This window comes from Aethalodelphis obliquidens, unplaced genomic scaffold, assembly GCF_003676395.1.
Source record: "Aethalodelphis obliquidens isolate GAN/ISIS:26980383/991018 unplaced genomic scaffold, ASM367639v1 scaffold6, whole genome shotgun sequence".
Lineage (NCBI taxonomy): Eukaryota > Metazoa > Chordata > Mammalia > Artiodactyla > Delphinidae > Aethalodelphis > Aethalodelphis obliquidens.
Window position 1 is genome coordinate 45,765,929 of NW_020837950.1, and position 26,812 is coordinate 45,792,740.

General features: G+C 38.7%; 1 protein-coding gene across 5 annotated transcripts in view; it reads left to right on the forward strand.

The window, feature by feature from the left end:
• SEC24B (SEC24 homolog B, COPII component) overlaps positions 1-26,812 on the forward strand; it is a 94,035-nt gene that overhangs the window by 6,579 nt on the left and 60,644 nt on the right. For all 5 annotated transcript variants that reach the window (XR_003432238.1, XM_027103484.1, XM_027103485.1 and 2 more), the window contains exons 2-3: positions 14,602-15,345; positions 25,235-25,408. Coding sequence is in view for 4 of the 5 variants with exons in the window: in XM_027103484.1 (XP_026959285.1) it covers positions 14,602-15,345; positions 25,235-25,408 (918 nt within the window). In the remaining variant the exon portion in view is untranslated. The remainder of the gene's footprint in view (positions 1-14,601; positions 15,346-25,234; positions 25,409-26,812) is intronic.

Consider the following 26,812-nt stretch of genomic DNA (forward strand, 5'->3'; position numbering starts at 1 on the left):
AAGCCATTGAATTTGTATAATTTGTTATACTTGCAATAGGAAACTCATACATCTGGTAAGAAGGGAAGAAAAAGTGGCAGTGTCAAAACACTTTAGATGTAATGAAATACAGTAGGTTTTTACTTTCCTTTTGTTTCAAATGTTCTTATACTTGAACGACTACAGAGTAAAAAGTGTAGAATGCCAAGGTAAAAAAAAAGTCAGACTTGTATATTTGTTCTCATAGTAGCGTATAAATGACTTTACATAGTGGAAGCTATTAAGTTTTGAATTCTTTCTCTTTCAGTATCATATAGTTCTTGTTGATAATTGTGATGTGGTAAACGCCTGATACAGAAATATTTGAGGATTATTTATGGGGCTTAATTTTTTTCAAAATATAGTAATGGATTCCATGAGCCAGTCACTACCCTAAGCCTTAAGGATATGATAGAGCTGAGAGCAAACTAGACCCAAGTTTTTCACTTACAGAGTGCACACTTAGAGTTCCACGTGGAAAGCGCTGTCCAAAATACTGTAGTACAACATTAAGCAGGCATCTGCTTGTAGGGTTAGAGAATGTCTTCTAGAGGAAGAGCTGAGCTGAGAACTGAAGAATGAGTAAGAGTTGGTCAGATGAAGGGAGTAGAGGGAGTTTTTGAAGTTTCCAGGTAGAGGGAAGAGACTGTGTGAACTGTCAGGGGTGAACAAGCATGACTTGAGAAAAATTTGCTATGGTAAGAGTGTGGAATAGTGATTTTCAGCCTTTTCACACTCATGGCTACTTTAGTGCCAGAGTTTTTGGTGACATTCTTTTTTTTAAATTTATTTTTATTTATTATTTGGCTGCGTGGGGTCTTCGTTGCTGCACACGGGCTTTCTGTAGTTGCAGCGAGTGGAGGCTGCTCTTCGTTGCAGTGCACGGGCTTCTCATTAGGGTGGCTTCTTTTGTTGCGGAGCACGGGCTCTAGGCACGCAGGCTTCACTAGTTGTGGCACGTGGGCTCAGTAGCTGTGGCTCGTGGGCTCTAGAGAGCAGGCTAAGTAGTTGTGGCGCACGGACTTAGTTGCTCCGCGGCATGTGGGATCTTCCCGGCATGTGGGATCTTCCCGGACCAGGGATCGAACCCGTGTCCTCTGCATTGGCAGGTGGATTCTTAACCACTGCGTTTGGTGGCATTCTTGAAGGAATTAAGCTTTGAATACCTGTATTTTTAAAAAGCAAGTTTCAGAAAAATATCACATAATTTACTTGATCCTCTTCAGAAGTCTTTATATGGCAACTTAACTGTGGTATTCTGCCCTAATAAACCTCTTTGATGGCCTTTTGAGGCAAAGCTCCAGCATACAACCTTACCTGATGTTGTGCTGTGGCTCCTTTGCTTTTCTCGTGGCAAGTTATACCTCTTCCTACCAGGTCAGCATTCTGTGTCACTTCATCATAACAGTAGGCATTCTGAGTTGTAACAGAATTACATTTTATTTATTGATCAAACTTTGGCGGACCCACGTGAGGACTCACAGTATATTAAGGTATACCTGTAGGAAATCATTGTGAGAAGGGGGAGTGGTAAGCAATGAGTTGGGAGAGGTAGGCAGGGGTCAGATCATGAAGGGTCTTTGCATTGGTTTTCTCTTTGCTGATGTAACAAATTGCCACAAACTGGTGGCTTAAAACAACATGAATTCATCTTCTGTAGGTTAGAAGTCTAACTGGGCTAAAATGAAGGTGTCATTAGGGCTGCATTCACTTCTAGAGGCTCTAGGCAAAGGCAAAGGTCTTTTTCAGCTTCTAGAGGCTACCCACATTCCTTGGCTTGTGGCCCACTCTTTCCATCTTCAAAGCCAGCAACATTGCATCTCTCAGAGGAGTCTTCTGTAGTCACATCTCCCTCTGACTCTCTTCGGCTTCCCTCTGCCACCTTTTTTTTTTTTTTTTTTTTTGCGGTACACGGGCCTCTCACTGTTGTGGCCTCTCCCATTGCGGAGCACAGGCACCGGACACGCAGGCTCAGCGGCCATGGCTCACGGGCCCAGCCGCTCCGCGGCATGTGGGATCTTCCCGGACTGGGGCACGAACCCGTGTCCTGTGCATCAGCAGGCGGACTCTCAACCACTGCGCCACCAGGGAAGCCCCCTCTGCCACTTTTAAGGACTCTCATGATTACACTGAGCTCACCTGGATTATCTAGGATATTCTCCCTCTTCTAAGGTCAGCTGATTAACAACCCTAATGCTATCTGTAACCTTACCTCCCCTTTGCCATGTAACCTAGCATATTCACAGGTTCCAGGGATTAGGAAATGGACATATGGGATGAAGGAGGGATTATTCTGTCTTCCACTATCTTACAGGCCATGTTAAAGAATTTGTATTTTTCCTTGATGGCAAGAAAAACCCTTAGAAAGCTTTAAACGAGGAAGTAACAATCAGATTTTTTTTTTAGGAAAATCACTCTGGTGGCTATGTTTGGTGTAGTCATTTGTTTCAAAAATTTTGTCAATCAATTTAGTAGGTCGTTTCCAGCACTTTTTTCATTGATGGTTTAAAAACTTGTTATTTTGCAATAATTTTAGATTTGCGGAAGTGATACACTATGCAATAGTGTATGCAATAACAAAATGCAATAACCTTCACTTAGCTTCTTCTAAAGTCTTAACATCTTCCTCTCATGATTTACCATCTTATAAAACTATGGTACCTTTATCAAAACCAGGAAATTAACATTGGGGAAATACAGTTAACTAAACAACAGATTTTTATTTACATTTCACCAGTTTTTCCGCTATTTTTTTTTTCCATTCCTGGATCCAGTCCAGGATATCATGTTGCATTTAGTTGTGTTGCCTTAGTCTCCTCTGGTCTATGACAATTTCTTATTCTTTTTTTTGTTTTTTAGGACTTTGACAGGACTGGTAAGTGATAGTTCCTCACTTTGGGTTTGCTGATGCTTTCCCATGATTAGACTGGGGTTATGATTTTTTTAGAAAGAATACCCAGAGGTTGAAGTGCCCTTATCATGTCATATCAGGGGTTACATGATATCAATTTGTTTTATTACTGGTCATGTTAACCTTGGGCACTTGATTGAAGAGATGTCTTAGTTTGGGCTGCTATGACAAAATACCATAGACTAGGAGGCTTAAATCACAGACATTTATTTTCTCAGTTTTAGAGGCTGGCAGTTCAAGATCAGGGTGCCAGCATAGTTGTGTTCTGGTGAAGACCCTCTTCGTGGCTTGTAGACCTCCGTCTTCTCGCTGCTCGAATGGTTTTCTTCTTATAAGGATACTTATTCTTCATGAGGGTCCTACCCTCGTGACCTAATCTAAACCTAATTACTTCCCCAAAGCCCCACCTCTTAATACCTTCAAATTGGGGGTTAGGGCTTCATACGGATTTGGAGGGGGACACATTCAGGCCAGATTCCTCCACTGTAAAATTACTATTTTTTATTTTTTCCTGCTCTGGTGGGAGCAACTCATTTAACTCAAGCCTACATTCAACAGAAAGGGAATTATGTTCTACCTCCTGGAGTGAGGTGTATCAAATAATTTGTGGGCATATGTTAAAATCACCACAGTAATTAATAAACATTCTTAGGGAGATACTTTGAAGTTACTATCCTGTCTCCGCTTAAAATTTCATGTACTAATTTTAGCATTCCTCATTCGCTCTTGCCTGTGGTTATTATTGCTGTGGAATTCTAATGGTGATTTTCTTTTTCCCTTATTCTTTCTACATATATTATTCGGAATTTTTCTGTAAGGAAGACTTGCCCCCTTTTCTCTCCCATCTTAAAACTTATTCAGTCATTTATTTATATTATTATGGTCTTAAGAATATTTATTTTATCCTTTGGATTATAAGCCAGTACTATCATTATTTAAAATACTTACTCAAATTGTTACAGCTTTGGCCATTGGGAGCTCTTTCAGTTTGGCTGTTGTGTCCTTTGGCCACCGTCCTTTTGTTTTTTGAGCACTTCCTTACTTTCTGGCATTAGCAGATGCTCCATCTTTTACTTGCTCTATGGCAGCACCAGAGCCTGCTCTTCGTCCAAGGAGCCCTGGTTCCTTTTGTTGGGACATGGTGTTAAGAAACCAAAAACTGGGCCTTGGATGTGCTCATTGCTACTGTGGTGTCACTGTTTCTAGGCTCTCTCAGCAGACAGAGCTAGGGGATATATATGTATACGAACCCAAGTATGTGAACCTATTTATATAATTATATTTGTTGCCTATTTATCTGTATGTGTATTACCTAAATATCCTTCTGTTAGGTTATCATATATTTGTAATAAAGTTAGACTGATTTGTCACAGTCTGCATTCCATCCTAGATTTTCTCAACATCTGGTTGATTTTTTACAAAAATTTGCATGTAGTAAATTTCATTCATTCTTTGTAGTGTACAGCTCTATGGGTTTTGATGAATGTATGTACTAGTCAAGTATCAACCACCACAACACTATTCAGAACAGTTCCATCACCATAAAAAAATGTCTTCATGCAGTCCCTTTGTAGTTAACAGCTCTCCCTTCTGCAAATCCTGGCAACCATTGCTGTTCTCCTTCACCTTTTCCAGAGTGTTGTATAAATGGAACCATAAAATATATCATCTTTTGGGTCTGGTTTCTTTCACCATGTTCATCTATGCTGTTGCATGAAACAATGTTCTGTTCCCTTTTATTGCTGCATAGTATTCTATCTAGTATATGTATAAACAGGATTGTTTATCCATTCCTCCGTTGTTGAATATCTTGGTTGTTTCCAGCTTCTGGTGATCATGAATAAAGCTGCTATAAACATTCAGGCACTGGGTTTGTGTGAATACTAGTTTTCAGGTCACTTAGGTAAATATGTAGGAGTGGGACTGTTGGGTCATATGGTAAGTGTATGTTTAACCTTTTATAAGAAACAGCCAAACCATTTTCCAAGGTGGGTGTACTATTTTGCATTTGCTCCAACAATAAATTAGAGTTTCTGTTAAACTATATCTTTGCCAATATTTGATATTTTCAGGGTTTTTGTTTCAGTCATTCTAATGAGTGTATAGAGATATCTCATTGGGGTTTTAATTTGCATTTCTCTGACTAATGATGAGCATATTTGCATACATTTGCCATCCATATATCTTCTTTGGTGATTATCTTTTCACATCTTTAACCAGTTTTTGGTTGGGTTGTCTGTTTTCTCACTGTTGAATTTTAAGAGTCCTTAATATATTCTGAATACAAGTTCTTTACTGAGCATGTGATTTGCAAATATTTTCTCCTAGTCTGCTACTTGTCTTTTAATCCTCTCAGTGGTTTTTGCAGAGCAAAATTTTTTAATTTGATTAAATTCACTTTTTCAATATTTCATGCTTTTAGTGTTATAGGTAAGAACTTATTGCTAAACCCATATTCACCTGGATATTCTTCTATATTTTCTCCTATAAGTTTTAAAATTTTCCATTAAATCTATGCTTTGTTTTGACTTAATATTTGTTTAAGATCTGAGACATGTGTTGAGATTCATTTTTTTTGCATATGAACTATTCATCGATTGAAAAGTACCGTCAATTGAAAAGACTGTCTTTCCTGCATTGAATTGCCATGGCACCATTGTCAAAAAATCAGTTGACTGTGTTTTTGTGGCTCTATTTTTATTATTTTCTGTATGTCTAGCCTTTTGTCTGGACCACACTTTCTTTTTGTGTGTGTGTGTGTGTGTGTGTGTGTGTGTGCGCTATGCAGGCCTCTCACTGCTATGACCTCTCCCGTTGTGGAGCACAGGCTCCAGACGCACAGGCTCAGCGGTCATGGCTCACGGGTCCAGCCGCTCTGCGACACGTGGGATCTTCCCAGACCGGGGCATGAACCCGTGTCCCTTGCATCAGCAGGCGGACTCTCAACCACTGCGCCACCAGGGAAGCCCTGGACCACACTTTCTTGATTATTGTTGTATATAAAGTCTTGAAATTGTAATGCAATTGTAATGCAAATCCTCCAACTGTTCTTTCTCAAAGTTTTTTGTTTGTTTTTTGCTATTTTAGTATCCTTGCCTTTTCCTAGAAATTTTAGAATCGGCTTGTTGATATCCATAAAAGAGCCTTCATGTATTTTTGTTGGTATTGTTTGAATCTAAAGATCAAAATTGAGATAATTTACATCTTAATGTCAAGTCTTCCAGTCCACAAACATGGTATATCATTCCATATCCTTGATTTCTTTCATCAGTGTTTTGTTCTATATATAGTTTTGTTTTGTTCTGTATATCAGTTCTATATATAGATCCTTCACATATTTCATTAGATTTGTATTTTAAGTACTACCTTTTGTGTGTGTGCTATTATAAATAGTATTTTGGTTTTAGAATCTGAATTCTGAATTTTTAAAAACAGTAATTGCTGCTCTAGTTGCTATTAGTACATAGTAAATTACAACAAAACAATGGTTAAGCAACCATTTTATTATGCTCACAGACTGTGTTGAACTAAGACTTTGAACAGGGCATGGCATAGATGGCTTTGCTCTGGGATGTCTAGGGCCTCAGTGGGGAAGACTTAAAATGATTTTGATGGCTGGAGATTGGGATGATCTTGAAGGCTTATTTATTCTCACATCTGGCACTTAGACTGGAATAACTCAGAGACTCGGACTTCAAACCAGAGTCCCTAGTGGTGACCTCTCTATGTGGTTTGGCTTCCTCAGACCATGACAGCTGTGGAGTAAATGGATTTCTTATGGAGCTGCTTAGGGATCCATATGCAGATATTCCATCAAACAGTGCAGGTGCTGAGTTGTCTGTGACCAAGCCTGTGAAGTCACACAGCTTTGCTTCTGCCATTCTTTATTAGTGGAAGCTGTTATAAGCCTGCTCAAATTCAAGGGGAGTAGACAGATCCTACCCTTTAATCAGCAGAGTATCAAAGAGTTTGGGAACTGTGTTTTAAAACTGCCGCAGATGCTAAGGCAGTTATAGGAAATATAAGCAAATGAAACTGCTACTACTAGTAAAAACCCCATAATTTACAGTGTGTGTGTGTGTGTGTGTTTTTAAAGAGTATATAAATGATTTATTTGTGATATTTGCCAGGCTCAGTTTTTAGTTTATGCAGAAGAAATAAAACTTTAATACTAGTATACCCTAAGAGAAAGTTAAGAGTTATCTAATATATTTTAAGGTTGAAGAAAAGAGAGTGCATGCTTTGTTAGGTCACAGTAAGACAAATTTTTAAAAAATATTTGCTTGTCCTAGATATCAGTTTTTTTCAATTTAAACTGATCTTTATGGTTTGTTTTGTTTTGTTTTTTTCAGTGCAGGCTTTAAAAGTTTTTATTTTTTTATACAGCAGGTTCTTATTAGTCATCAGTTTTATACACATCAGTGTATACATGTCAATCCCAGTTGCCCAATTCAGCACACCACCATCCCCACGCCCCCGCGGTTTTCCCCCCTTGCAGGCTTTAAAAGTTGATTTAAAATATTTAAAACAATCATTTTGCTTTCAATGAAGTTTTGATTCATTTATTATTTTGATTAAATTATATTAGAAATTTTGGGGGGTACACTTGGAACATTTAGATCTTGATATAGTGTAAGGAATGGTAAGCACCAACATATAATTAGCTGTTCCTACCTTTGCGTCCCCCCCTCCTCCCACAAAGTAAGTACCTTCCTTTTCTTTGATGGGCTGAAAAAGCAAATAGGATTTTTTGGGTGGGTAATTCACTTCTGATAAATTTCAGCCGATACAACGTTCCTGTTATTTTTAGAAGAATGGCATTTGAGTAGCTTGGACATGATGATGATGATTTTCCTGTTTTCAGATCAAGTGGCATAGGTGAACCAAATCAAATCAGGAAGTGGGTAGATATTTAAACAGATTTCTCTAACTCTGACTTGGCTCTTCTCTTGATTGATCAATTTGTACCAGTGTTGGGTTTTCTGTGACTGTAATGAAGAGTAGCAAACCCTGTGTTTTGTTTTGTTTTGTTTTTAATTTTTGTTGCAGTATAGTTGATTTACAGTGTTTTATTAGTTTCAGGTGTATAGCAGAGTGAATCAGTTATATGTATATCCAGCAAGTCCATTTTTAAAATATATTTAAGGAAGAGAAGGAGGAGAACATTTTACACTTTTTTTAAGCATGTTAAATTCTTCTAAATGAACTGTGATCATGTAGAATATCCTGTAAGAAAAGTAAATTATATACCTAGTAAAACAGTGTTACCTGAGTTTTGGTTCTCTGTATGCTTCTTGGAAGTGTGGCCATTATTTTTTCTTTACAGCTTGATTGTGTAAGTTATGTTTGTATCTGCCATGGAGTATGTATTTAAATGACCAAAGATTAAGATTCCACTGCATTATTTAGTAGGAATTGAAAACAGAATAAGGAAATTATTCATATATCTTTTATAAACACATTGTCTGTTTTCTATTTTTATACAATTACTATGACAAAGAATACAGTGGCACTTTGTGTCAGTGAACTTGAAACAGCTTGAAATATATATATATATATTTTTTGATTATCTTTTCATTTGAGGTATGATACAGATATCTATTTCATTCCACAAGACAAGAAAATGAGATTCTAGGATAATTAAATTTGCCCTTGTAAGCAAAGCTAGAATTCCATTGTTTGAGATAATTGACCTTCTTCTTGGCTAAAGAAAGCTAGCAGGATTTTAGTGTAGCGAGGGGCAGCAGATCATTGTCTGAAAGCACGGACTTGAGCCAGATTATTTGAATCAAATCCCAGCCCTCTTACTCCCTAAGTATGTGACTGTATTGAACAAGTTAACTTTTGTGCCTCGTTTATTTTATTTATAAAGGGGTTATAATGATACTGTTTACTTCAGGGGGCTGTGAGGATTAAAGGAGTGAATATATGTAAAACATTTAGAACAGTGAGCGGCACAAAATCTAGTGTTTAGTAATGTTTAGACTATTAATAATATTAATATTATTGTTAACTTTAATGGTATTGATAAAATAAATACATTCTATAGTGATCAAAGATAAATACATAAAAATGGAAGTATTAAAAGCACTAGAGGAAAACATTGGTATATAGCTTTATAACATTGGAATGGGGCAGGCTCTACTAAGTATGATTTTAAAATTTACCAAGCATGAAAGATTTTACTATATAATAATTGAGAAACTATAGCAAGAGACAACATGAACAAAATTAAAAAACAAACAATAACCTGAGGGAAAATATAGACAGCACATAATAATAACATATGGTTAAATTTCTTAACATACAAGAACATTCATAAATTATTAAGGGAAGCACAATCCTGTGGGAAAAGGGCAGATAACAAAGAAAGATACCCAAATGGCTAAGAAACATTCGAAAGGATTCTGAGCATCACTCAAAGTCTAGTATTGCAAACTAAAATGTTTCTCTCTTATTAGATTGGCAAAGATTAAAATGGTGCTCAGTGTTGGGAAGATGAGGCATTCTTAAGCATTACTGCTGAGCAGTATAAATTGATAGACATTTTTGGAGAGTTATTTGGCAATAATGGTCAATTTTAATAGCCCCAAAACCCTTTGAACCTTCAGTTTCACTTCTAGGAACTTACCCTGCAGATTCGTCAAAGAAGTTGACTTCATAAATTAGTTCTCTCCCTGGAATAAATATTCATCAATGGGGATTTGGTAAATAATGTTATGTTTCTACAGTGAAATACCATATAGATTCTTTTAGAAGAACAATGAAGTTTGTATATGCTAACACAGAAGGGGATCCAGGATATATTAGGTAAAAAAGTGAAGTTGTCGAACTGTAGTATGATCTATGTCTGTTTAAATATATATGCTTATATATACATTACATATGTGTATATAGGTATACAAAGGATACACAAGAAACTATTAACTGTAGCTACATCTGGGACATAGGACATAAGCTACCAGGGAGAGAACGGGACTTGTACTTTTCACTTTATATTCTTCATTGTTTGAATTTTTTTTAACAGTGGATATATTGTTACTTTTATAACTTAAAAAAAAAAAAAGCCTGTAAGAAAGGTTTGAACGTCTTCCATGCTAGGTATATTGTTATCCTTTGCTGCATAACAAAATACCCCAAAATTTATCAACTTAAAACAACAAATATTTAATCTCATAGTTTCTGAGGGACATGAAGCAGCCTAGCTAGGTGGTTCTGGTTTAGGGTCTCATGAGATTGTAGTCAGGCTATCAGCTGGGACTTAATTAGATTCTACTTGGGAGGAGACCTTCAAGATGGCAAAGGAGTAAGCCATGGAGATCACCTTCCTCCCCACAAATACATCAAAAACACATCTACATGTGGAACAACTCCTACAGAATACCTACTGAATGCTGGCAGAAGACCTCAGACTTCCCAAAAGACAAGAAAATCCCCACGTACCTGGGTAGGGCAAAAGAAAAAACAGAGAGAAAAGAATAGGGACGGGACCTGCACCTCTGGGAGGGAGCTGTGAAGGAGGAAAAGTTTCCACACACTAGGAAGCCCCTTCACTGGCAGAGACAGGGGGTGGGTGGGGGGGAAGCTTCGGAGCCATGGAGGAGAGCGTAGCAACAGGGGTGCGGAGGACAAAGCGGAGAGATTCCCGCACAGAGGATCGGTGCCGACCAGCACTCACCAGCCCGAGAGGCTTGTCTGCTCACCCACCGGGGCGGGCGGGGGCTGGAAGTTGAGGCTCGGGCTTTGGTCGGATCCCAAGGAGAGGACTGGGGTTGGCTGCGTGAACATAGCCTGAAGGAGCTAGTGCGCCACAGCTAGCCGGAGGGAGTCCGGGAAAAAGTCTGGACCTGCCTAAGAGGCAAGAGACCATTGTTTCAGGGTGCGCAAGGAGAGGGGATTCCTTCCCTGTCTGCCCACGGAAAGCAGAGCACTGCCTAAATGAGCTCCAGAGACGGGCGTGAGCCACGGCTATCAGCTCAGACCCCAGAGACGGGCATGAAATGCTAAGGCTGCTACTGCAGCCACCAAGAATCCTGTGTGCAAGCACAGGTCACAGGTCACTGTCCACACCTTGACCCCAGGAGCCTGTGCAGCCCGCCACTGCCAGGGTCCTGTGATCCAGGGACAACTTCCCTGGGAGAACACATAGCATACCTCAGGCTGTTGCAACGTCTCACCAGCCTCTGCCACCACAGGCTCGCCCCGCATTCCAATTATAACTACCGTACCCCTCTCTCCCCCCAGCATGAATGAGCAAGAGCCCCCTAATCAGCCGCTGCTTTAACCCCGTCCTGTCTGGGAGGGAACAGATGCCTGAGGGCGACCTACACGCAGAGGTGGGGCCAAAACCAAAGCTGAACCCCAGGAGCTGTGTGAACAAAGAGGAGAAAAGGAAATCTCTCCGTGCAGCCTGAGGAGCAGTGGATTAAATCCCTGCAATCAACTTGATGTACCCTGCATCTGTGGAATACCTGAATAGACAGTGAATCATCCCTAAATTGAGGCGGTGGACTTTGGGAGCACCTGTAGACTTGGGGTTTGCTGTCTGCGACTGATTTGTTTCTGATTTTTATGTTTATCTTAGTATAATTTTTAGCACTTGTTATATCGGTTCTCTTTTTTTATTATTATTTTTTTCATTTTAATTATTATTTTTTTCTTTTTTATTTCTTTTTTTTTTTTGCTCCCTTGTCTTCTGAGCCGTGTGGCCAACAGGGTCTTGGTGCTCTGGTCTGATGTCAGGCCTGAGCCTCTGAGGTGGGAGAGCCGGGCTGAGGACACTGGACCACCAGAGACCTCCCAGCCCCATGTAATATCAATTGGCGAGAGCTCTCCCAGAGATCTTCGTCTCAATGCTAAGGCCCAGCTCCACCCAATGGCCAGCAAGCTCCAGTGCTGGGCGCCCCATGCCAAACAACTAGCAAGACAGTAACACAACCCCACCCATTAGCAGAGAAGCTGCCTAAAATCATACTAAGGTCACAGACTCCCCAAAACACACTGCCAGATGCAGCCCTGCCCACCAGAAAGACAAGATCCAGCCCCACCACCAGACCACAGGCACCAGTCCCCTCCACCAGGAAGCCTACACAAGCCACTGAACCAACCTCACCCACTGGGGGCAGACACCAAAAACATCGAGAACTACGAACCTGCAGCTGCGAAAAGGAGACCCCCAAACACAGTTAAACAAAATGAGAAGACAGAAATATGCAGCAGATGAAGGAGCAAGGTAAAAACCCACCAGACCAAACAAATGAAGAGGAAATAGGCAGTCTACCTGAAAAAGAATTCAGAGTAATGGTAGTAAAGATGATCCAAAATCTTGGAAATAGAATGGAGAAAATATAAGAAACGTTTAACAAGGACCTAGAACTAAAGAGTAAACAAACAGTGATGAACAACACTATAAATGAAATTAAAAATTCTCTAGAAGGAATCAATAGCAGAATAACTGAGGCAGAAGAATGGATAAGTGACCTGGAAGATAAAACAGTGGAAATAACTACCACAGAGCAGAATGAAGAAAAAAGAATGAAAAGAATTGAGGACAGTCTCAGAGACCTCTGGGACAACATTAAACTCACCAACATTCGAATTATAGGGGTCCCAGAAGAAGAAGAGAAAAAGAAAGGATCTGAGAAATTATTTGAAGAGACTATAGTTGAAAAGTTCCCTAACATGGGAAAGGAAATAGTCAATCAAGTCCAGGAAGCACAGAGAGTCCCATACAGGACAAATCCAAGGAGAAGCACACCAAGACACATATTAATCAAACTATCAAAAATACAAAGAAAAAATATTAAAAGCAGCAAGGGAAAAGCAACAAACAACATACAAGGGAACCCCCATAAGGTTAACAGCTGATCTTTCAGCAGAAACTCTGCAAGCCCGAAGGGAGTGGCAGGACATACTTAAAGTGATGAAAGGGAAAAACCTACAACCAAGATTACTCTACCCAGCAAGGATCTCATTCCCATTCGATGGAGAAATTAAAACCTTTACAGACAAGCAAAAACTAAGAGAATTCAGCACCACCAAACCAGCTTTACAACAAATGCTAAAGGAACTTCTCTAGGCAGGAAACACAAGAGGAGGAAAAGACCTACAAAAACAAACCCAAAATAATTAAGAAAATGGTAATAGGAACATACATATTGATAATTACCTTAAATGTAAATGGATTATATATACAATGGAATATTACTCAGCCATAAAAAGAAACGAAATTGAGTTATTTGTAGTGAGGTGGACGGACCTAGAGACTGTCATACAGAGTGAAGTAAGTCAGAAAGAGAAAAACAAATACTGTAAGCTAACACATATAAATGGAATCTAAAAAGGAAAAAAAAAAGGTTATGAAGAACCTAGGGGCAGGGCAGGAATAAAGACGCAGACGTAGAGAATGGACTTGAGGACCTGGGGAGGGAGAAGGGTAAGCTGGGACGAAGTGAGAGAGTGGCATGGACATATATACACTACCAAATGTAAAAGAGATAGCTAGTGGGAAACAGATGCATCTCATGGGGACATCAGCTTGGTGCTTTGTGACCACCTAGAGGGGTGAGATAGGGAGGGTGGGAGGGAGACGCAAGAGAGAGAGAGTATATGGGGATATAGGTATGCATATAGCTGATTCACTTTGTTATACAGCAGAAACTAACACACCATTGTAAAGCAATTATGCTCCAATAAAGATGTTAAAAAAAAAGTAACATAGGAAGTTTAATATCCAGTTACTCCTTGGCAGCACTATCATCACAGCCAAATGCCCACCAACTGATAAATGGAGAAACAAATCGTGGTCTGTATATACAATGGAATGTGACTCAGCCATAAAAAGGAATGAGGGTTGGATACAGGCTACAATGTGGATGACCCTGAGAGCATTATGCCAAGTGAAAGAAGCCAAAGGCAAAAGGTCATATACTGGGTGATTCTGTTTATATGAAATACTCAAAATAGGTAAATCCACAAAGATGGAAAGCAGATTAGTAGCTGCCAGGGCCTGGGGGCAGGGAGGAGTGAGGAACAACTGCTTAATGGGGATGGGTTTCCTTTCAGGGTGATGAAAGTGTTTTGAAATTAGAGGTGATGGTTGCATAAGAGCGTGAATGTACTAAATGCCACTGAATTGTACCTTTTAAAATGGTTGAGTGTATGTTATATAAATTTGCCTCAATTAAAAAAAGAGAGAGAGACTCTACTTGGTATGAAGGATCTGCTTCCAGGCTCACTCCTGTGATTGTTGGCAGACCTCAGTTTCTCTCTAGCTGTTGGTCAGGAGAGTTCAGTTCCTCACTGCATGGGTTTCTCCAGAGGGCTCTTCACAACTTGACAGCTTTGTTCTTCCACACTGAGTAAGTGATCTAAGAGAGTGCCAGTGCCCAAGACTGGGCAGATCTTTGGAATGATATATCATTACCTCTGCTATATGCTGTTGGTCACACAGTCCACTCCTGGTATATTGTGGGAGGGGGTCAGTACCGGGGGTGGGGGTCATTGGGGGCCATCTTGGAGGCTATCACAGTGGGTCTATCAGAGTATAATCTCTTGTAACAATTTGGGATTATGAAGAAGTAAATTAGGGCAACATTTAGATGGGGACTGTGCTTAAAAGTTAGTTGCCTTCTTACTAATTCTTGTAAATATTTGCTCTTTTTTTTTTTCAGGTCCGGCACAGAATCAAATGCAAGTTCCATCTGGGTATGGATTGCATCCTCAAAGCTACACTGCTCCCTCAGGACATTACTCTCAAGGACCTGGGAAAATGACCTCATTGCCATTGGATAGCCAGTGTGATGATTACTACTCTGGTCTCTATAGGGTACCAACACAAAATGTGGTGACTCCTAACACAGCAAGCCCACAGCCAGGAGCACAGCAGATGTATGGCAGCGTTCCTCCTGCCCCTCACGTCGTGGGATCCACTCTGGGATCATTCCAAGGTGCCGGGTCATCAGCATCACATTTGCATACGAGTGCCTCCCAGCCATACTCCTCTTTTGTGAATCATTACAATAGTCCAGCCATGTACTCTGACAATTCTTCTGTTGCTGCTCAGGGATTTCCCTCTACTTGCGGTCACTACGCTTTGTCAACTGTTTCTAATGCTGCGTATCCTAGTGTTTCATATCCCTCTCTACCTGCTGGTGATCCATATGGGCAGCAAATGTTTACCTCACAGAATGCTCCGACTGTCAGGCCAATTAGAGATAATTCATTTTCTGGTCAAAATACAGCTATCAGCCATCCATCACCACTTCCACCTCCACCATCACAACAGTACCACCAGCAGCAGAGTCTTTCAGGATACAATACTTTTGCGTGGTCAGCTTCAGGCCTTCCGTCAACCCAAGACAATCTAATCCAAAACCACACCTCCCTGGCTACAGCCAACAACCCAACAAATCCTGGTAGGTTGAATGAAAAGTTCACCAAAGCATGGTTGAAAATCAGTGCATTTCCAATCTGATTTTTATTGCATGAAGGTTAAAGATGATACTGCCTATTAGAAAAATTGGAAATTAGCTCACCTTTGCAATTTATTTGCTTTATTTATAGTGGAATTTTGCAGCATCTTCTTGAACCCTTCCCCTTCATCTATTCACAATTAGCCACCCAACCATCTGCCTTGTATAGCATGGTTCCTTGCCATGATTGGGATCTCAGTTGGTATTTATTGCTGTGTTTTCATGCCTCTGCAGTAGTTGTCTTTAATGTGAGTTAGGAATAAGGCAAAATGGAAGGGTCTATTTGGGGATATGCTTTGGTAGCTAATACTTTATTTTTTATATTAGTTCAACCTTGGGACAGTTACTATTCCAGCCATAGCCCTATTCACTATAGAAAAAATGATGGCCTGCAATACCACACTGGTTTCTCTAGGTGAACCCCTATTAGTGACTTTCACAGAAGATATATTTCCTATACATTAAAGTTGATGTTTTTTCAGCCCCAGATTGGTAAGTTAGGATGAAGGACAGGGAAGATGGAGAAAGATACATGAAGAATACCCTTGTAATTAGTTTTTCTTACCTTCCTAAAACAAGATGTGGTTAAATTTATTTGTTTAAAAATTATGTATGCAAGGTATGTAGTTTTTTAGTGGCGAGTTTGCATAGGATATATTCACTTTAATTCAACTTGTGAACTTGAACTTAACAAAATCTGCTCTTGAACTGAATGAAAAGGTATGTAAAGGATGGGAATTGTTAAAGCTGTGATCGTTTTCTGAATGATGTCTTTAGATTGTATATCAGAGTCTAGATAGCCATATGTCAAGGATGTTGTAGAAAAGTATCATTCCCTGGACAGTTAGATTATTTAAAGTTAGAACTTTAGAATATTAGATCTGAAGTGTGCATTTGAGATCATCTATTCTTTCGTTGCTATGTTGTTTAGAAACACTTTGGGCTACAAGCAACTAATAGTGGTTTAAACAAGAAAGGTGGTATTTTTCTCACATAACAAGAAGTCTAGGCAGATGCAGTAGATCTAGATGTCCTCAGTGTCTTTTTTCCCTTTCCACTCTGCCATCCTTAGTATGTTGGTTTATAGAAACAAGATAACTTCTGTACCTGTAGACAGCAAGTCAAAGTTAAAAGCAGAAAGAAGGGAGAGGAAAGAAGATGGGGTTGTGGCATTGACCCCATTTCATTTTACATACCATTTGTCAGAGCTGTTTTAAAAGACCATCTCTAGTTTAAGGGAAGGCTAGAAAATGAATATGTAGCTTTGTAGCCTTCATGGTAGAGGCAGGCCAGAAAGAAGGGGTTTAGCATTAACTGGGTTTTAGGTAAGTCAACTTGAAACATCTATCACAATTCCCAAATCTGGCTGTGCACCAGAATCCCTTGCACAGATTGTGATCTTGAAACCCAACTTACTGAGCTAGAATAGAATCTCCAGGGTAGTCTTGGCACGCAATTTGTGGGATCTTAGTTCCCTGACTAGGGATCGAACCTGGGCCCTCAGCAGTGAAAATGCAGAGTCCTAACCACTGGACCACCAGGGAATTCCCTTGGAAATCTGTATTTCTGACTTGATCATGAATGATGTCGGGTAGCAGATCCATATTCTACTGTAGTCCTTTTGTTTAACAAATGAGGAAAGCCTGTAGTCATTAATGTTAGAAACAGAGCTTGTCCTGAAGCTCAGTTTCTTCTGACTCTCAGTCTACCCTTCTCAGAACCAGGGCTTTCTGTCCCCTAGAAATTCTGTTTTCTTTCTTTCTTCTTTCAGCAGTCCTTTTACACATCAGCTTATCCTAAGGTCCCTCTGACTTAAGGATTTTGTGACTTTCGTGACAAAAAAAGAAGAAATTCAGCTAATTGCTGTCTTATTCTGAGATGGGACTGAATAGAACTAATTTATGCTGAGATGTAGGATCAGGGAAATGTAGGGCCACTTGGCTAAGGAATAGAATACCTGTGGGGGAGGGCCTGTCGTTGAAGAAAATGTTGAATAAAGAGTAAGAACAATTACAAAATTAGCTTCTATTTGAATAAGTAGTAATTAAGCCGTTAGGCAGAGAGAAGGGGGTATACTTCCATTCTTTTAATTGTGATACTATACTGTGAAAGCCATAGTAAATATAATTTTGGAAGTTCATTTGTTAAGAAGTGGGTTTCTTTATTTTTTCCCTTTAGATTGGTAAATGACTTTTTAATTGTAGTTCAGAAGTTGACAAATTAAGTGTATCTCAGGTTAGTATGACCCATGCTCGTCACCATTTCAAAAGAAATAAAGAGGTTACTTTTAAAACGTACTTTAAATATTACAGAAGTTCCTAAACTTTCTCAGCTGATGTTTCTCAATATTTTTTCCAGTGCCTCAAGCTACTTAGTATTAATAGTTCACAAGGTTTTTTGACAGATGTCACTGTGTTTCTCTTGAAAATTTAAAACATCCCTTGGAACTCTGTGAGTTTGTTGCGAGGGCAACTTGGGTGCCTAATTACAAGGTTTGGGAACCATGGGTATACTGATTTTAATGTTCTAGAAAGACAAGCAATTTAATTGGTTTGGACATTTTAAAATTATATTGTCATATTAAAATGAGAATCTTAGGTATTAATCATAGTTTTGTGTGAAAATCAATCTTTGAGTAATTGACAAGAATGATTGCATTTTTATTACCTGGTTATATTAGTTTCATTTTCAGGTAGTATAATAAAAATTCTTAAGCAATTTGTGAAGGGTTAAGATCCAAAAGCATAAACCTGACTTAAGTGATTATCAAAAACACATTGATTAATACATGCTGTTACTTTTAGGCAGTTGATGAGTTCATATTCAGAAACATAGAATAAAAGAGACATGTAAGTGTTATCTCATTTGCCTATATTTTATTATTATTTTTTAATTCAATTTATTTGGCTGCGTTGGGTCTCCATTGCTGCACTCGGGCTTTCTCTAGTTGCAGCGAGCGGGGGCTACCCTTCGTTGTAGCGCGCGGGCTTCTCACTGCAGTGGCTTCTCTTGTGGCAGAGCATGGGCTCTAGGCACGCAGGCTTCAGCAGTTGCAGCACGCGGGCTCAGTAGTTGTGGTGCACGGGCTGTAGGGTACACGGGCTCAGTAGTTGTGGCTCGCGAGCTCTAGAGCGCAGCCTCAGTAGTTGTGGCGCGTGGGCTTAGTTGCTCTGCGGCATGTGGGATCTTCCCGGACCGGGGCTCAAACCCGTGTCTGCTGCATTGGCAGGCGGATTCTTAACCACTGCACAGCCAGGGAAATCCAGTTGCCTCTTTATTTTAGAAAAGCATGTTAGTACAATTCAGCACTAGAATTTCAGGTTACTTTATTAAAAACATAGTGATGTATGTTTGGGGGGCTATGTTTAGTTGTTAACTTAGAGTGAAATTTTGGCTGGTGTTTAAAAGGTGTCATTATACCATTAAAATTTTTTAAACTGGCACTATAGGTAAATTTGTCAAGGTTCAGAAGCTCTTTCTTAGTTTGAGATGAAGTTGGCTGAGTAATACAACTTCAGTAAGGATCACATCTTGACAGCATATTGTAGAATAGTACTGAGTACAATTTTATTAAAAAACACTTAAAAATCTACTTATAAAAATAATAATAATAATAAACATTTATATAATCCTTATATAAAAATCCACAACATACATGACACTAAGGTGTAACCACTGGTAAGTTAATATACATCTATCTCGGGGTGGTGATGTGCCTGAGGAAAAGCAAAATAGATCCCTATAGGAGGTGACTATCTGGATAAAGAAATACGAGTTAGAAGTAAGTTAGAAGACTACATTGGAGGTTCAAATAGTACAGTTAAGAGATTATTTTCAGCTTTGGAAACTTGTGATGAGATTGCAGAGTTGTGAGATAGTAATAATTATGCTCCCTCACACTCGTACTCCTTCAGTTTTTCCAAAGCTACTCTTGAACCTTTTCATCTTTACTCAACTTTATACCTTCCACCTGTAAATTGTTCTATATTTACTCCTTCTTCAAGCTCAGAAGATGAGATATCCATCTTTGTGACCACTTCCTTCAAAAGTTGACTTTATCAGTTGTCCCTTTTCTGTATCTCAGTTTCCCATTTTCTCCTGGGCTATGGCATTGGAAAGGTGAGAGGAAAAGACTTGAAGGAAAAACATAAGCTTGGTCCTGTATGTAATCAGCAGCCATCAGAAATTTTTAAACAAGGGGGTGACGCTATCAGATTTGTGTTTCAGATCTTTCTTCTGTGAGCAGTGTGGTAGGTGGACTGCAGGAGGAAGAACTTGGAGACAGGAAGACCAGCTAGGAAGGAATTACTACAATTATCTAGATGAAGGATGCTGACACAGGTTGAGATTTATTTATACAGAAGACAGATGGCAAGAGATGATTTCAAGAATTCATTGATAAGGTTTATGAAGGAAAAGGAATAATAAAAGTTGACTTAAATTTTCTAGTTTGAACAACTTGAATGGGTAATGGTGTTATTAGTTGAGAATTTGCTAAACCTTCCTAGTTTCAAAAGAGTTTATGTACAGTTACTAAGGAGCTACTAAAAACTAACAGGGGAACTACCTTAATGCCAATAAATAAATAAATAGATAAACAGACAAATGATTTATTTTTGAATTGTAGGTTCTGTCTCTAAGTATACCATGTTTCATCTGTCAAATTCTCTTTGTGAAAAGGGTAGTTTTGTTGTTGTTGTTTTTGGCTGGCAGTTTTCTGTGGTCCTTCATATTTGTGGAACTTGTCTCCATTTATTTGACAAATACTTGAAAGCCAGCTATGTGACAGGTGTTTATTTTAGTGCTGGGAGATAAAATAGCAAGTAAAAAGACTTGATCCTTATCTTCATGAAGTTTGTAATCTTCTTGGGGAGGCAAACATTATCCAAATAAACACAAATAAATGTAAAATTGCTACTATTATTTAAGTATCATGAAGCAGAGATGTATAGTGCTTGGTGAGAGTACCCTAGGTATAGTGTACTCAGGAAGTTTTCACTGATCTCTGATATGTGAGCTGCAATCTGAAGAATGAATTCTCCATGTATAAAATAAATTACAGATGAAATAAATATTTAAATGCAAAAAGGCAAAACTTTAAAACTTTTGAGAGAAAATACGGAAGAACCTTGGAGTTGGGAAAGATTTCTTAAGGACACCACACACAGTGCTAGCTAGCCATAAAGAATAAGCATGATATGGTTTACTATCATCTAATTAAGAACTTTTTTCATTGAAAGGCAACATAAAGAGAACAAAAAGACAAGCCATGAAACGGGAGAAAAAAATATTTTATAGTATTTTATCCAGAATATACAAATAACACATAAGATCAGTAAGGAAAAGACCAGCAACCCAAGAAAAAAATACATGAACAGGCATTTCACAGATGAAAGGAAAACATACTCGGTCTCATTAATAATCAGGGAAAAGCAACTTAAAACTAGAACGGGATATCTACTTATACCTAGCAGCAGGATGGTAAAACTTTGAAAGACCGACTATACCAAGGCATGGCAAGGATGTGGAATAACAGGAAACTCTTAGACAGTGTTAGGAGAAGGACCTATTGGTTCTGCATTTTAGGGAAATTTGGCATTAGTGGGATTGAAGGTAACCACACCCTGAAACACAGCTATCCCACTTCTGTGTACTCTAGAGAAGTCCTTCTCATACTTTGTGAGTATGAATCACCTGGGGCCTTGTTAAAATGGAGGTTCTGATTCACCAGGTCTAGTAGTGCCTGGCCTAAGGATTTTATCAAGTTTCTGTATAAAGTGTTGCTAGCCCATAGAGTACGCTTTGAATAAGAGGGCCCTACAGCACCACTTCCTGTTTTAAATGTGTAGTACTTGTAGAAAATAACATTTTGCGGGGAGGGATTCTGAGCTAAAGGGTCTAGTCTGTTCCCCAGGCCAAGGAACTCACTTCCCACAGGCCCCCCAGGGCTGAGGGGATCCTCGTCCCTTGCTGTACAGCTACATACCCACTTTTGAGCTGTGGCACACACATTGAGAAGCTCCACCCCCAGAGAAACTAGCACATGTGTACCAGGGACATGTTCATGAATATTCCTGTAGTACTGTATGTGAAAACATAAAATTAGAACCCAGAAGTCCATTTATGATAGAATGGATATCAGTATATCCTTCCAGTGGGCTGCTGACCAGCAGTGAAAATGATGAAATAGAGCTATACTCATTAACACAAATGAATCCCAGAAATGTAACAGGATTCATGGAAGAATATATGCAGTATGCTATTGTTATAAAGTTAAAAAAACACGCAAAAATAATGTTTAGGGATACTTATTTGTGTGGTAAACTAATAACAAAAGCAAGAGAATAAGGAACACAGTTTAGAAGGGAGGCAAGGGAATACCTTCCGTGAGGAGTACACCAAGAGCTTCAACAGTATTGGAAATGTTTTATTTTCACAGTTGGATGCTGAGTTCATGGGTGTTTCTTTATTAAGATTTTATAAATACATACACATATACGTATCACCTTTTATTTGTATCAATTATTTTATTAAAGAAAAAAATTTATTACATCTAAGGGGGAGCAAGTGTATTCCCCTTTAATGGGAGAGAGCATGGCAAGTTCAAGGGACTGAAAGACCAGTGAAGCTAGAGGAGAACCATGGGCCAGGAGGAGGCTGGGAACTCAGGATCATTCAGGGCCTCGTTGACCATGTTAAGAAGTGTTCAGGGTAAGATGTTTTGTCTTCACCCTCAACCACTGGCAGACTATTGAAGGACTGTAAGGAGGGTGATGCCGTGTATCAGGCTGGAGACTGGAGAACACAGAGGGCCGTGTTCAAACCTGAACTACTTATCTTAGACTTTGTGCTTGGAATTGTTTTTGAAAAATTACTTGTGGGAATAATTTGAGGCCTAGGGTGATGGAGTTGTTCTCCAGAGAGGATTTATATTTCCTTCTGCCAGTTTCCTCCAGGTACTACCAGCCTGTGATCACATCCATCCAAGTCCAAGTGTCTAGATGTACGGGACTGTGCATATGTTCTGAATCAAAGCTGCTGGCTTTTGTAAGGCTTAGCTTCCTGGTTTATCCTTAGCCCGAGGTTATAACCCTTCAGATACTATCCTAAAAGTGGAGGTATGGGGTGCTGAATCAGGTGCCCCATCTTGGGTGTGCTGTAGGAGATGTCTTGCTTCCCATGCTCTGCAAGGCTACAGAAAACAACAGATCAGGTTTTCAACAGATAACCACAGGATGAAAGCAGCTCTGAGTGTTAGGCTTATTTCTCTGAGTTTTCAATTTCTTACAGATTTTCACCCAGAGATTCATTAATATCATGTTAGATCTTTGATTATTTTAAGAAGATCTTTTTAAGTATAGTTTTTAAAGTTACCTTTAGTAGAAGGTTTGATCCTAATTACCTAGATCATCATTACCAGAGGCAGAAATATCTTCTATATTTTTAGACAGTGTCTTTCAGTTTCTTATGAGCAAAGGTAAAGTTAATATATTTACTGTCTTCCACACCCCTTTCCTTTTTTATATCACTCAATTTTAGGTGATTATATCTTAATTTTTACTTTGTACTGTTAAATATATTCATCGCTCTGTTACTTTAGCATTTTTAATGATTTTACCAGTTATCTAATGCTGGTTTAAAACAAAAATTATTTATTATTTTTCATAGTTCTGTGGGTTGTTTGGACAGTTCCTCTGCCCGTTTTCTTGGACTCATGTGACTTCATTTAGCTGGAGAGTTGGCTGGGCTGGAGGATCGTAGACTTCACTCATATGTCTAGCAGTTGGTGCGCACCGTTCAGTGGGGGCACCTAGGTTTTTCTCCACATGATTAGATTAGCTTCCTTATGTCAGAGGTCCCCAACCCCCCGGGCTGCCTACTGGTACTGGTCCGCGGCCTGTTAGGAACCGGGCCACACAGCAGGAGGAGAGTGGCAGGCAAGTGACCGAAGCTTCATCTGCGGCTCCCCACCACTCCCCATTGCTTGCATTACCACCTGAACCATTCCCCCGTCACCCAAGGCCTTAGAAGAATTGTCTTCCACGAAACTGGCCCCTGGTGCCAAAAGGTTGGGGACCGTTGCCTTACGTGATGGTCTCAGGGCAGCATTTCAAGAGCAGAAAGGCATAAGCTGTAGTACCTCTTGAGACTTGAGGTCTTGGACTTGTACACCATTACTTCTGCCACGTTCTGTTGATTAAAGCTAGTCGAAAGTTTAGCCTCAATTCAGGGAGTGGGAAAATAGATTCCACTTCTCAATGAGAGGAACTGCAAAATATTGTGACTGTATTTTCGGTCTCACAATGATGTTTGTCCTTCCTAAAAATGATGTGGCAATTAACGTATTTAGACTACCTTCCACCTTCTTTCTCCATTCTCGTATTTATATCATTTGTACACTATTGGGAAATGTATCACATTTTGTTCTGTCACTATATTCTTGCATTTGTTTCGGTCTTAGACCTAACTTTGTTCATATATATATATATGAACATGTCATACATATATACACATATGTACATGTCTGTATGTGTATGTATACTATTGTGTAAGTTTAAGATGTGCAACATGATGATTTGATATATATATTTATTGCAAAATGATGACCACAGTAAGGTTAGTTAATACATCCATCATCTCTCATAATTACCATCTTTGTGTATATGGTGAGAATATTTAATATCTACTGTCTGAACAGCTTCCAAGTATATGATAGCAGTATTGTTAACTGTAGTCACTGTGCCCTACATTAGAGCTCCAGAACCTACTCATCTTGTAACTGAGAGTTTGTACTCTTTGACCAGTATCTCCCTATTTCCCCTGCCTCCCTGCTTCTGGCAACCAAAACTTTCTATTTCTGTGAGTTCGGCTTTTTTAGATTCCATATGTAAATTACACCATGCATTATTTGTCTTTGTCTGATTTGTCTCAATTAGCGTAATAACCTGAAAGTCCCTTCACGTTGTCACATGGCAGGATTTCCTTCTTTTTTATGGCTGAATGATATTCCATTGTGTGTGTGTGTTTTCTTTATTTCCACATTTTCTTTATCCATTCATCCATTGTATATATGTCTGTATATATACACATACACACATGCATGTATTGATATATGCATACACATATATACATACATGTATATATAAATATATACACCACATTTTTAAAGTCCATTCATCCATCAGTGGACACTTATGTTGTCATCATAGGTTTTTCAGTTATCTCTTGGTTGGCTGAAGATGATCCTGTAGGTCAGGCAGTTTGAGCTATCAAAAAGGCCAACTATGAATCACATGTACTTTATTCCAGAGGTCCAACCTAATGTTACTGTCAGGCCCTTACTTAGTTACCTGTGAGATATGGGATCTGATTAGAAACAGCAAATGAAAAGTGGCAGTTTACAATACAAAATGGGATCTGAGCTAATAGAAACATCTATATAATTCATGAGTCACATTACTGCAGAAGCAAATAACCTCTGTTCATCTTATCTATCTAAGGTACCATTGCACAGTACAATAATTAGTATTAATAATAGTGATCATTAGTTAGTAAAGAACAGCTGTTTGGGGTTCATTTTGTTTAAGAAGGTATGGAAGCTTGTGAAATGTTTTAGGAAAATTGCCATTAAAGACTTCTAAAAACATTTAGTGAATAAGTTGTTAGTTTTTTTGAAAATCATTTCTTTGGACCCATTATTTTCTAGATATAGATACAGTAGATAAATGGGATGCTGAAGTTTCTTACAAGAACTTCAGATTAACTGTATTTTGTTAGTATTTTAATATATTTCAGGCTTACTGCTGTGGATGAAATAGTTTCTTGTCTTCAGTTGCAGATACTTTGTCCTGTTCTGTAATGCAAAATGTTCAGCCTCCCAAGTCCAGCCCAGTAGTATCCGCTGTTTTGTCAGGAGCCTCGTCAACAAGAACGCCTCCTGCTGCAAGTTGCCCAGTTGAGCCTTTGGCCTCAGTTGCACGGCCGTCAGAGCTATTACAGCAGAAAGGTATTTGAAAAATTTGTTATACTGTATATATTGCACATATAAATACGCACACAGTAATTCAAATAGCTGAATTTAAAAAGTCAAACTGATTAAGCATAATTTATGGAAAATATGAGAAGAAGTAATTTATAATCTCAATTCAAACACTATTTTTTAATATATTCCAGTCTCTGTTTATGATTTTATATAATTATGTTATAGAATTTTGTTAAATCTGTTATATGTTTTATATCATTGCAATCATATTTACATGCCATTTTGTATTTTGCTTTTACATTTATTAAATTATGCAGTTCTTCATATATCTCTGTACAGTTTTATAGTCATGGCTAATTCATTATGTCATTGTATTATAATTTACTGCTCCATCCCTCCATTATGGGCCATTTATTTTCTATTTTTTAAAGGTTATTATAGTTTCTTTTGGGATGAAACACCCAAGATTTCCTTGTTTTGTGAATTTCCATATCCTATTTGATGATTTCTTTGCTTGTCATTATTATTAATGGAAAGTAACTTTTGACCCAATTTTGAGAATGAGAGGATGAAAATGAAATTGTAAGCCACACTCTTGCATCATTGACAAACAATATGGTTTATTTGTTTGCTTGTTTAATATTCTCTGTGTGTTAAATAAGTGACAGGTGACTAAAATGTGTTGTTTTGACCATTTCCCCACATTGCCTTTTCTTTTGGTTGTATTCTTGATTGTTCTCTGTCTGGCTAAAATTCCAAATCTATTGATGTTTCAGGTTAATATACTGTATTTTTCATATATGAGAGATAACTGTTTTTAGGAAAATGTGGTTTGTATTTCCAGCACAATCATTAGTAATATTTTAGGGACTATATTCACTATGTAGCGACGGCCCCTCACCTTGAGTATGAAGAACTCTCTTATGTTCTGAGACTTGGAAAAAGCAACATAAATCCTTAGGCTGATCTCACTGCTTATATCTGCTGAGTGTTCCTGTGGTCAACAGAGGCTTTTCTATCCTTTGATCAGATTATACATTATAGATTTCCTTATTTGTTTTTTTTTTTTTAGGAAAACCAACTGCAGCACCAGAGAGTGTCCACTGATTCCCAACAAGCCAGTGGGTGTATTAGGAATAGAATCTAGTTATTATAAACATTTACTTTCAAAGTGAGGGGCTGGTAGGAAAGTTGTACTTATCATGAGTAGCAGAAACTTAGGGGTACATAGGAGCCCTAACTGAATGAGTGATGTCTTTCCTCTACATTGATGATTACCTTCCAGATGTTAAGATATATATGCTGCTTGTTTTGGCCCTTTACATTGCCCCCGCTAATTTATTTTTTCCTATTATATTTTTCTTTTGACCATTTTAGTTTAAATACCATCCTATCATCTTACTGTATCATTTTGTAAACCACTTTCCC